The sequence below is a fragment of the Stenella coeruleoalba genome (genome assembly GCF_951394435.1).
Source record: "Stenella coeruleoalba genome assembly, chromosome: 16".
Lineage (NCBI taxonomy): Eukaryota > Metazoa > Chordata > Mammalia > Artiodactyla > Delphinidae > Stenella > Stenella coeruleoalba.
Genome location: NC_137162.1, coordinates 4611691 through 4624784, shown reverse-complemented (window position 1 = coordinate 4624784; position 13094 = coordinate 4611691). Strand labels below are relative to the sequence as shown.

Below are 13094 nucleotides of genomic sequence, written 5' to 3'. Positions count from 1 at the left end.
GACGAACCTCACAAAGCATCAAACGAGGCCAGTTTGAGATCAGAGTCATTGTCAAATAGTGATTTTCAAACAGAAAATCAGTTAATTCCAATCTTAGTTCAGTGGTTTTTCCATTTCTCGGAATCCAACCACAACTTGAAAATTTGCTCCGTCAAAGATAAGCACCTGACGTGATTGCTGATGTTACTGCAAATTTGATGAAAGAATTCAACATCTATGATACAGTTATTTGTTTTGTAGGATAATATAAATGTTTGTGGTAAGTGTATCCCCCTCAGAATTGATTGTGGTATACAAATCATTTATAATTGTGTCCAAACCAACGGGATGTTCTGTCCGTTAAAATGGAAGCTGAGGACGTCAGACTTTATAAATGGCGATAACTACAAGAGTAATTGAACTAAAAATGTTTGGTAATGAAGCCGATGTTGAATTTTCTAAAATACTTCGGCTGATAGCATGCATTCTCCCTTCTCTATTGAGCATCATATTTCAGAAATGTTTAGGCCGTCAAAGAATTACTTTGTAAATCAATCTGAGAGTCCAAAGATGGTGAACTTTTCTCTAAATGAGGCCCTAAATGTTGGCTTCATTCTGTTATAAATTAGTTGGAAATATTTAATAGTAGCCATCAACAAACAGAACACCAAAAAACACAACCACAGAACAAAACAAAAGCAAAAACTCGCAGCTTTGAGACTTTTATAGAATTACAAGTATTAAAAACAGAGTTTATGAACAGGAAGACATAAAAATTCCTACAAAAGCAAGGAAGGGATAAACAAATTCAGTGATGAGAGCTCACAAGATGCTATTTTGAAAAAAATTACAGGCAATTTCATGAAGAAATGTAAATATTAAGGATATTGAAGAATATATTAAAAGTGAAACATACTAAGAACAGACAAGGCTAAGAAACTTATTGGAGCAGGTGGACATGTACTGAGAATAAATATTCTGTTCATGTTTTTATTTTATTTTCAGAAAGACAATATAAAAAGGTTTTTCCCCCCAAATATTGCTGTAATGTGCATTGATACGTTAATTTTGTTGTCTAGAATTTTTTCTTAAGTTTAAAAAATAGTTTTTGAACAGAACTCCTTAATAGTTTCCCATTTTAATAAGACCAAAATGCTCTTCAATAATTATTTTAGAAAGCATATAGCTTTAGTTGTTTTAGCCCCTCCTTCACTCTCAAAAGGGTCCTGATTTGGATGAGGAGGTATACGGCGCCCATTCTGAGGGCTCTAAGTGCAATGGCTTTAAATCTCGAGCACGATGGCTCCCAAATCCTCATCTGCTCCTTTGTGAAGGAGCCTCGTGTGTTTTATCAATGTAATCGAGAACAGAAGAACCACCTGGGAGGGGCTGGAGCTGCAGAAGGAAAACACTACCCTCTTGGGGACGCAGGGGGCAGTCTGGTTCAGTCTGCCAGGACACCCAGGGCTACTTGGAAAGGGCACTTCCAGGCCCCACTGGGCAGGAGGGGTCAGCCAGGCAGCCCCTCCTCAAAGACACCAGCTCAGGGAAGGCGCCAGCCCTCAAAGCGCTGAAGATCCCAATCGTCTGGGGTGGCTGGGACAGTACCCGGTCTGCTTGGGTCACCCAACACCCAAATGACTGTAACTCACACCGGGTGGTAGGACCCCAGGGAGCAAGCGTCGGTCTCAGACTTGCTGGACCTCAGAAGCTGATGGGACAAGTCAAGGGAAAGGAGAGATGGGGTCGCACGTGAGGGGAAGCTTGTGAGCCAGGGCTGGGGGGAGTGGGCAGGGGGCGGGAGAAGCCCTCTCCTGCTCTGGTTCCACCTCCATCTGTTTCTGTCCTCCTTCTGTCCCCCAGCTGCCACTGCCCGGTCTCCCGCCCAGTTCCCCTTCCCGTCCCTGAGCCAAGCACCCCAATCCTCACCTGTCTCCCTCCCACTTACCCTTGGAGTGAACTCAAGCCCACCCCTCCCTTCCAGCCAATCCCCAGACCCCCCTCCTCTTGGTGGTCTCCACTAGAATGGCCCACAGCCCCCTGAAATACAACTTGTCGTCCCGCTGCAAGGACAGCAGGACATTTCCCGTGGGATTTCGGTGAGGGTGGGGGAGGAAGCTCAGCTAGCCTGTCACACGTCATAGGAGCCCCCCAAAGCGGGGCCCCACTCCCCCGTCTCAGCTGATGAATGATGTCCCCTCCCATCCACCTCCCAATATGGAAATCCCAGCGCCTCTGACACCCGACTCTTCACCACGTCTAGCTGATTACCATCCACGTGGATTCCACCCTTGAAACCCCCCTCACATGCTGCCTCCCTTCCATTCCCATGGTCCTGCTTTAGTCCAGACCTACTCCATCTATTGCCTAGACCAGCACATCTCAAATTGTAACGCGCATAGGAACCACCTAGGGACCTTCCGAGAGGGTGAGAGGTCTGGGTGGGACCTTGGATCCTGCATTCCCAACCAGCTCCCAGGTGAAGCCCATGCTCCGGGACCATCCTGGGGCAGCAAAGGCTACATCACCCCCCGCTTCCCTCCCCATCTTAACTGGCTCCTGATGGCTTCCAGTCACTCGAAACTTCCATGGCGGTTCGTTGCTCAGAGCCAAGGTTTTCAGCTTCAGTCTATGTAAAACCCATCACTGCCCATATATTTAGATTTCCAACATCTGGAATCTGGAGTTAGGCCCAGGAATTGGCATCTTTGTTTAATGCCCCCAGTGGTTCCAATAATGTAGGTTTTCGGCGGGGGTTGTTTTGGTTTTGGGGGGTTTTATTTATTTATTTGTGGCTGCACCTCCAGGCTTGTGGGATCTTAGTTCCCCAACCACGGACTGAACCTGGGCCCCAACATTGAAAGCACCGAGTCCTAAACACTGTACTGTGAGGGGGCTCTGATAGTCTAGGTTGTTGATGGAAAATGAACCTTTAATACCAAACCAAACGCTTTACCATGGCACTCAAGGGCCTTCTCAACTCAGCCCCATCTTTCTGCCTCGCTCATCCCTGCTACCTTCACGTACCAGAAGTCCAGCAGAACAAACCGTCCACTGTCTGGACAGTAGGTCGTGCTGTCGTCTCCCTCAAGCCCCTGTCCGTCCCCTCTGTGTCCTGGAGGGACCGCTTAGCCCTCCACCCCTGGGGAGCCTTGGTGACCTCCCAGGTGAATCACCGCCCCCATCTTCCTTCCTTGGTGCTGTGGCCCCACGTCTCCAGAACGTGAGAGTGGGTGTCTTAGGGGTAGCTGTTTGCCACTCGTCCTTCCAGCTCAGGAGGGCTGCTTTAGGGCAGGGACAGGTCTGTATTCATCTTTGCATCTCCAGGACCAAGCGGGCTGCCTGCCCCAGAGCCATTTCCCAAAGAATAGTATTGAAAAGGCATCAAATGGGGTTTAGAAAAAGACAATTTTAATCAAATGTATAGCTGGCTGACTTTTGAAGGTGTAAAAGTAAAGTCTGCTTTGTTGGAAATCATCGGTTTTGATAATCTCAGTTTTGGAGAGCAACGTGCTTTATGCCCCACAGTACTTCACGTTCGTTGAGCGCACAAGCACCGATTAAATACGAATCACTCAAAGTCAGTATAGATTTAATTACTGTTTGAAGCATTATTTTTGTACTGATTCGTGTCTGTGTTTATCGGGTAGCTTGTGCAAACCCTTTGAGGGTGAATGGCCAGGGACTGGCAAGCTGTCATTGGCCTCTTAAGTGATATGATTAAGGGACTCTAGGTGGTGGGCTGGGTTTGAATTCTGCAACGTTTAGTGCCCTCTGCTGGTCACACCAGGCAAATCACCTGCTGCTCCAGGAGGCCCTTGCAGAACTCATGGTGTCTGATTCCTGATAAGCTGGTCTTGTCTGGCCTCCCTTTAGATCGTTGAACATTTGGAAAGGAGGGTTTTTAAATTAATGCATGGAAGAGAAAAATGTTCCACCTAGGAATTCTGCCTCTCTGGGTTGTATTAAACCAATTAATACCTTCTAATCAATTACACTACAATTTACTCAAATATATTTTTTTAGTGATCTCATTTCCTTTTCTCATTTTTATTGAAGTATAGTTAATTTACAATATTGTGTTAGTTTCAAGTGTACAGCAAAGTACAGCAAGGTGATTCAGTTATATATGTATTCTTATATATATGAGATTCAGTTTTATGTATATTTTTATATTTATATATTTTACATACACTTTTTTCAGATCCTTTTCCATTATAGGATATTACAAGATATTGGGTAGTGTTCCCTGTGCTATACAGTAGGTCCTTGTTGTTTATCTATTTTACATATAGTGGTGTGTATCTGCTAATCCCAAATTCCTAATTTATCCCTCCCCACCTCCACTATCCCCTTTGGTAACCACGAGTTTGTTTTTTTATGTCTGTGAGTCTGTTTCTCTTTTGTAATAAGTTCGTTTGTATCATTTTGTTAGATTCCACATATAAGTGATATCATGTGATATCTGTCTTTCTCTGTCTGACTTACTTCACTTAATATGATAATCTCTAGATCCATCCATATTTCTGCAAATGGCATTATTTCATTCTAGAAAGGAGTAATATTCCATTGTATATATGTACTACATCTTCTTTATCCATATATTAAGAGTATCATAAGAGTGCTCAATAACAACTTTTTAATGCAGTGTATGCAGAGTGCCTGTCAGGGGTTGAGGGCTTTTGTCTCCAGCGGCCCAGGATTGGAATAGCGGCTCTTGAGTTTCCTCTGGACTGGATATGGACCAGCTCCCCCGTGGGGCCTCAGTTGCTCCGTCCTGGAGGGATTTCTGTGAGGGTGATACCCATAGAAAGGGGGTAGCGCACAGTAGGTGCTCACAGAGCGAGAGCTATTTTGCATGTATGGCTCACTTAGTAAATCTAAAATATATCTTGGAAACAAAAAAGAAGAAGGAACTAAAAGTGTTGATCATGACTATGGTAGTTGTTCTGGGATAATTGTCATACTGTGCTCAGAATGGTTTCATTTTAATAGTGGTGATTGCTAGAAAATGATTGGGTTTTTTGCGTTCATTCAGAGCCTTCTCTAATTACAAGTGTTTCTTGGCTTTGGTCCATTCGTATTCCCGAGGGAGGCTTCTTGCAGGAACGTGCCATCTGTAGGGCCGGGCGCCCAGGCTGACTGTGGACAGGGCTCGTGGATGGAAACGGAGGAGGGCGCCCAGGAGGGAGGACACGCCTGCATCATCAGCACCAGATCCCACCCGGCAGGTGCCACTGCCCACCTTCAGCTTCAGGGAGCCCTCGGGAGGGGTTTCTGTACCACCAAGAGGTCACTATCATGATTCCCAAGGATTTATGGTGTCTTTGCCGAAACGGAGCGCTGAGTAGGGGGTCCCAGGTGACCGCCTGCAGGTCTCCTGGGCGAAAGAGCCTTTTTCTCTGTCGAGCCGCGTTGCAGTCTGGGTTTGCCCAGCACGTCTGCCCATCCACCCAATAAATACTTTCCCCCATCCCCGAGGTGCCCGAGTGGGTCTGTCAGAGATGAGCTGACCATGACCCCTCCTCCAGGAGGGGGCTTCCCTCTGCTTCCCCTAAGAGCTCAGACCGGAGCAGAGTCCAGATGCAAGGCCTGATATCAGCCCGGAGTCGTGAAGATTACACGGGGTGATACAGGAAAGCTGCCGGCAAAGTGCTTGGCTCAGAGGAGCAGTGACGTGACGCCAGCTCTTCATCCCCAAGTCACTGTTCACACCTCACGAGGCAGGGGACTGAGCTGAGCTTCACGACAGTTAATCAGGCTCCGGAGTGTGGGACAGGTGGACGGCCAGGGGCTGGAGTTTTTTGGGGACCTTTTCCTGTAGCTCTGGTAGGAGGTACTCAAGGCCGGCACCCGGAATAAGGGCCGGGGTGTAGTTGTAGTTGTGGCCGAGGGACAGCAAAGGGGGACCCTGTGCAGGTGGCTGGACCCCCCTTCCAGCCCCCCAGCCCTGTGGCCACAGGCTACGTAACCTAGGGCGCTGATGCATCTCTGGGCTGCTGTGATGCAACACGGAAATACTGCACCGTGTCACCACGGGCACAGCGAAATGTTCCTGTACGTTCAGCAAGTTACTGTCGTCGGCAATCCTCAAGCCAAGGTGACCGGGCCTCTTGCAGGGTCTGTGAAGCTGCCTCTCGGAATCGCAGACCTCGCGATGTTTGAAGAGTTTCTTCTCCCCTGGCACCTCCACGTCCTTGGCCTCTTCTCTCCCTCCCGAAACAGACAAACGAACAAAAACAGCAGGAGCTTTTGTAACCTGCGGGTGGTTATGGCGCTACTAACCTGGCTTGTTCTAAGGTGGGGCTACTTCCCAAGTGCAGGTAGAAACCGTGCCAGTACCAGACCTCCCCCCACCGCAGACTGACAAAGCCACGCTCCCAAAGGGTCCCACTGTCACCCCGATCCCCGGCCCACTGTTTTTCTTCCCGAGTCCTCTGTGTCTTCCCTGAGTTTCCCGCCTCGGTGGAGGCTGGCCATCCCCAGGTGGGTGGCGGGCGAGCCCTCTGAGCCCGTTCTGCCTCTTGCAGGGTTGCCATGGAGCCCTTCTGTCCGCTCCTGCTGGCCGGTGTTAGCCTGCCCCTCGCCAAGGCCTTCAAGGGCAACGAGACCACCACCGCGCAGAGCAACTGGACCTCCACGACCGCAGGTAAGGGCCCCCCGCCTCTTCCTCCCTGCCCTCCTGCCCGCACTGCCCACTGCCCCGCCTCCTGATGGCCTTGCGGGGTGATGGACAGGTGCGTGGGAAGTGTGCACGTCTGTAGGGCAGGCTGGCTAGGAGAGCAGTGCTCCGTATTTGACTGGAGCAAAGCTGAGCACTCGGGAGGCAGCGGACATAAGCTCCCACCCCTGCCCTGGGCTGAGATTCCGTGTCAGCTTGGTGGGACGGAGGGCAGGATGGCCCCCGTTGTGCTGAACCCAGCTCAAAGCAGCCCTGAACAAACGTGGATGTGTCAGTGGGGGGTATTTAAACGCCGGCGTGACAGCTGATGCCATTCATTAAGAAATTCATATTGTGGGGCGAGATATTGGTATAGTAGTTAGGTTTATTTTAAAACATGAGTCCGTACCTTTTAGAGACGCATACTTGAATGTTGACAACTGAAACGACAAGATATCTAGGAGTGACTTGGAAAAGAATGCATAGTGGGGCAGGCCACAGACGCACACAGTTGATCCAAGAATGTCAGGGGGCAGATACGTGGGGGTTCGTTACTCTAGTCTCTCACTGTTTTTATACTTTGAAAGTTAAAAAGGAGAAAAGGAAAAGGAATGCCTGATACATGAGACAATATGGGTGGGTCTCAGAAACATGCGAGGTGACCAGACAGGGAAGAGCACGTGTTGTGTTTTCCACGTATGTGAAGCGCCCGGGACAGGCAGATCACTGGGGCTGGGCGCAGGACGGGGAGTGAGCACACATGGCAGGAGGGGTCTTAGTGGGTTGATGGAGAAGCGGAGGTGATGGATTGTGGGGATGTCGGCACAGCTCTGTGAATTCATTGAAAGTCATTGAGTCGTATGCTTAAAATGGGTGTGTTTTAGAGCTTGGAAACTTTACCTCCATAAAACAATGTAAATGCAAAGTTAAAAGAAGAGGAGAGGGAGAGAAGAGAAGCAAGAGCAGATGCCCCTGAATCGCCCGCCTGTGTTCACATCTAGCTCTGCAGCTTAGTGGCTGAGTGACCTTGAGTAAGTCGCTGACCCTCTCTGTGCCCAGTATCCCCAGTTGTAGATGGCGGTGATAATAGTACCCACTTCTTAGCAGTGCTGTGAGGATTAAGAGAGATAACCGTGCTGGGGTGTAGAGGACTCCTCGACGCTGGCCGTTTTTAGCGGGACAGTTATGTCGTAGGTCATCCGGCCAGACTCTTAACCGAGAGTCGGCTGTTCAGTATCTTTTGGTATCTTCTTCTTGGACATGTGCCTGATACAGAGGGAGGCCCAGCTGGGTGGGTTCCAGGTCCCCGAGGAGTTGATATGGATTTCCTGGGCACCGCCATGCCTCCCTGGTAGACTTGTAGGCCTGTCTGTGTCTGCCAGCTCCATCCCATGGCAGGGCCAGCCGGAGCCTGTAACCAGCAGGGACTGGACCTCCGCTCTGCACCCAGACCTGTTGCCAGTTCCCACACCTGCTGCTCCATCCCCATCCCCTCCTTCCCCCAAGACTCCCAGACATAAAACTCAAGGAATTCTCTGACAGGGATCAGCTGGTGTATTGGTCAGGGTTCTTCAGAGAAACAGAATCAATAAGATATATAATTATATGTATATTTATTATGAGGGATTGGCTTACATGACTGCAGAGCCAGGGTGCCAGTCTTCCTGTGGAAACTGCCAGTCTTCAGTCTCCGCCTGAAGACGGGCAGGCTGCCGTAGAAACAGAAGGAGCGACGCCCCAGTTGGAAGGCAGTCAGGCAGGAAGAATTCCTTCTTACTCGTGGGAGGCTCCGGCTTTTTGTTCTATTCGGACCTTCAGCTGATTGGATGTGGCCCAACCCCCAGTGCAGAGGGCAGTCTGCTTTTCTCAGAATACCAGCTCAGATGCCGGATCTCATCCACATGGCCTCCCTGTAGAAACACCCAGCTTATTCAGATACGTTGACCCAATATCTGGGCGCTCTGTGGCCAGTCGAGTTGACACATGAAGCCTCACAACTTGCTCATCGCAGACCTTCGGGAGAACAAAAATTATCAACTTCCCTCCAGGAAAAAGTTGACCAAGGTGATTAGAGTTGCCACCATTCAGCCTGGGGTCAAGAGTTCAATCCCCATCCAGCCCGAGGGCTTTCCATGATTTCCTAACCCTGGACAAACATCCTACTAAAGCCCCTAAGCGCAGGGACAAGTGAGGCTCCCTGCTGCCCTGAGCACCCAGCCAGGAGAGCCCTTCTAGGCTCCTGACCATCTTCTGCACTGAGCAGCACCCTCTTCACATGGAAACCCCAGAGAAATTCAAAACCACAGAAAAGAAAGACCAGAAGCCCCAGTAAATAGAATCTGTGCTCGCCACGCTGCCTCGTCTCAAGCCGGCCCTCTGGGTGCCGGGTCACTGGCGGAGCACTGCAGCCTGGGCTGCTCAGGACGGTGCTTCCCTGGGATGGGCGGAGGGGAGCTGGCCTCTGGCTGGCCCAGTGCCCAACACCTGCAGGAACGTGTAACAAAACATTCAACCGGGCAGAGAGCATCCTTTGCCCCAAAGTGGGGAAGAGACGCTGCAGCTGTGTGAATGCACCTGCAGATGGCGCTGTGGTCACCGTCAGGGTGACGGGCTCCCCACTCCTGGGTTCACCTAAAAACAAAATGCCTGGCTGATAATTGGCTGTGGCTGTCAGGTGTCCTTACAGGGAGCGGGACGGCTGTGTGACCTGGTGCCCACCAGAACGCATGTGAAAGTCACCTGTTGCAGCCTCTGCAGGCATGGCAGTGGCTTCTGGTCACTTCCAAGAGGGAAATCATCTGGCTCAGGGCCCCTGTTATGTAAGTAGATGGGCTCCTGTGGCCTAGAATTCCGGAGGACACCTGACGACCGTGTGAGGTGCCCTTTGAAACTTCACCTGTTCCCCAAAAGAAGGATGAAGCATCATTTGGGATGATCACAGTGCTTTGCCAGTGTGTTCCAAAATAACCGGGAATCATTTCATTTGCTCACTGAACAAAATGTATTAAATTATCATCAGGAGACATTATTTTACACAATTAGTTGAAGGTAAATATCTATAAATTGTACAGCAAAATGGTATTGTCCAGATTATACGAAGGATTCCTAAACATTAACAAGAAACAAAAAAAAGACAGTAGGAAAACGGTAAAAAATTTGACCAGGCAAAATATGAATATCTAATTAAGTATGTTTGTGAATCATGAAAAGGCGCCTAACAGTCTAGAAATTAGGGAAATGCAAATTTAACTGGTATCATTTTACTTATCAGATTGACAGAAATTAAAAGAATTACTAATATCTGGGAGAAACAGGTTCCATCGTACACTCCAGGTGAGCGTGGAAGGTGGAAACATTGGCAGTTTGCAGTTTCGATTACAGTTTAACGTGTGTGGACAGAATACAAAGGGTCCACTTCCAGGAGCTCGCCTACAGAAACCCTTGTGAGATACACAAAGATGTCAACATGAGCTGCAGAATTGTAGGTAATAGCCAGAAAGTTGGAAACAACCTAAGCGTCCATCCCACTCTTGGTTTATCCAAAAAGTGGAAATTCAAGGGGCAGTTAAACAAAATGAAGAGGCTCCTGTGTGCTGACACTGAAACTCTCCAAGACAGACGACCCAAGAAAGGCAAGTCGCAGAGCTGCCAGATACCGTAGTTCATCTGGTTTTTTCTTCCCCACATTTCACATCACTGTATCCTGAAGTGTGCCTTAATATCTTTTCTCCTTTCTTAGTGGTTCTTAAAGTAATAGCACATCTTACGATCCCTGGAGTCTTAGATGTGATGAGAGAGTCGTTAGGCCTCCAGTTATCAGCGAACCTGTAGGTTTATGAATGTGAACGTGTAGGGAAAATGTCAGGGCAGATACACCGCACGGGTTGGACAGCGTGTAACTCTGGGAACAAGAAGGGGTGGCCCTTGCCCGTGACTGTGCTGTGTTTGGTCTGAACATTTTGCAGCAGGCCTGGATCCCTGTGTTGCTCCTGTCGACCAGAACCCCAGCAAAACGCAGGAGGTACAGGGTGGGAGCAGACTTTAAAGCGCCCTCTGCTGGTAAACAGCGGGTCCTGCAGGGACCTTGCCCGCCCCCCAACCAGAACACAGCTGCTCTGCCACCTTCTTCCCCTCCCTCCTCTTCTCTCCTACCCCTGCCCCAACTCTTCCCTCCCCCAGGGACCCCCAAGGCAGGGCAGATCCGCATTGGAGGAACATCATCCAGTACCCCCCTTCCTACAAGAGGGGACCCCAGAAGGGGGAGTCCCTTTGTCAAGGCCTTACACAGAACTCTTTAGGGCTGAGGGGGGAACCAAGGGGCCTCCCCACCCCCTGCTGCCCACCCTCACCTCACAGGGCCGTCCAGCACAGCGGGCGAGCCGCACAAGTTTAAGCGTGCAGGTGCATGACTGAGGTCAGGACTCACACGGCAGCCCCTGACTTTCAAATTCCAGGACCAGATTGCATGTAAGCCGACACACACGTGTGCACACTTCTCAGGCGTGCATGGGCATAAATTTGCACGAACATCCATGCGCACCTGACCTGGAGCATTGGCTGCATAGAATTGGAGGAGATGTGGGGAGAAGACTGCTCCGAGTGGACCACCGGGGTACTTACCTCCAGGAGAGCCCCGCTCTGCTCCCCAGCCGTGACCCTCAGCCCCACCCAGTCTGAGTCACATCACCGTGAAATGAAAACAGAAAGAGACTTGAATTTCCTCTTAGTCATCACCCTGACTTCCCGTCGGGAGCCCATTGGTGCCCGGGAACACAGCCCAGCCTGCGGAGGGTTTTTCTGACCCACATTGGTTTTCAGAATTGTATTTGGGTTGAATTGCTTACCAATATTTAAAAATCAGATAATTTTTACGTAAAAATATAGATTTCTTCCTTCGGTAAATTGGAAGAACTGAGCACGCCACGTGCACCTCTCCTTGGCCCCCGTGAGCTGGGGCTAAGACGCGGCCAGCCCCGCGGACAGGGCATGGACACCCCGCCAGTTCCCAGAGCCCCACGGGGCCTGCTGGTCCTTGACTGTTCCCGCCTGACCTCCATCTTCCATAACAGCCGCGGCTGCTGACAACTGACAGAGACCCCGAGCAGGGGAACCCATTTGTCCCTGTGGCCCATCGCTTCTGTCTGGGTACACGGCCCCTTTCTGGGGGCCTTGGGTCATTCCGCCTCGCTCCTTGAGGGTGTGCCGTGGAATTGCCCACGTCTGTAACTGCAGCCTTGACTCCGGGCAGCATGAAAGCGGAGGCTGGACCCTGGAGCCCCTGACGGCCCCAGGGGTGGGCTGTCTGTGATCCCGGTGCCCACCTGAAGCTCCTGGCAGGCCTGCACGCTCAGCTAGGCCCATCCAGCCCTCGGACCTACGAGCTGGCCCGTCAGTCACTGCCAAGGTTAAGCTGAGCAAATGCAGAAGTGGGGAGTTCGACAGAAGGGACGCCCCGGGAGAGCAGAAGGGCACCTGCCAGGCTCTGCGGCTGCATCTGGATGGGCAGGGATGGAGCTGAGTGGCCTCTCTGGGGCTGGGCCCAGCTCTGCCCCTTGGTAGCAGGCGTCTCCCCCATCAGTCTGGGCTTGAGTTGCTCCAAAGCCCTGGCAGGGTTCGGGGGTGCTCCGAGGAGCTGCAGGCAGGTCGGCTCCTAGGGTCGGGGAGGAGCCTCTGTAGCGGAGGGGCTCCCAGGGAGGGACTGAGCAGAGATCTCAGCCTGGCATCCCCAGCCTCCCAGCTCAGCTGCGGTGGTCCCTGAACATCACTAGCTCGTGTGGCAGAGGCGTGGGGCAGCCTGGAGCGGGGACGTGTCATAGGTTGGCCAGGTTTACGGTGGCTGAGGTCACCTCCTCACCGCTGTCCTCAGGTTTTAATACTTCCACGTCTAGCAGTCACTCAGGTCTGTAAGAGTCCTTCGTTTATTAGCAGTATAGCACTGACCACCCACAGGGTGCCGGCGTCAGCGCGGGGCCCCGGCGGCAGAGCTCCCGGCCCAGGGGTGAGATGCCCGTTACACCTTTGGGATACGTGGGGAGGGGTGCGAGATGGGGGGCTGCGGGGCCCTGTTGGTGCTTCTGTGAGTCAGAGCGATGACGGTCCAGTCATGCCTTCTAGGGGCTTCCACTGAAACGGGGGTGAAGGCGGGCCCCCCGGGCCTGTTCCCCCAGGAGAATAGGCTGTGTGCTGACGGCACACAGAGCCCCTCTGGGACCCGCTGGAGGGGAGCTGCGTGGGCCTCGTGGACGAGGGGCCTTTGAGGTGCTCCTTGGCGAGCGAGGACGCTTTGGAGAGGAGGGCGCTGCAGGGCAGTCTGAGGGGACAGGAGCTGAGTCAGAACACTGGGGGAGGGGTGGGCTCTGAGGGTGGCGGCCGGGCCACCAGAGCCCCCTGGAGTTCGGGCTTGCGGGCCAGGCCCTGGGCAGCCATGTTGGGTCCAGGGACGTGGCACCTTCTG

General features: G+C 51.5%; 1 protein-coding gene across 2 annotated transcripts in view; it reads left to right on the top strand.

Moving 5' to 3' along the window:
* Positions 1-13094, top strand: part of PTPRE (protein tyrosine phosphatase receptor type E) — a 165163-nt gene that overhangs the window by 115677 nt on the left and 36392 nt on the right. For both annotated transcript variants that reach the window (XM_079899727.1, XM_079899726.1), the window contains one exon: positions 6510-6628. In XM_079899727.1, the coding sequence (XP_079755853.1) occupies positions 6510-6628 (119 nt within the window). The remainder of the gene's footprint in view (positions 1-6509; positions 6629-13094) is intronic.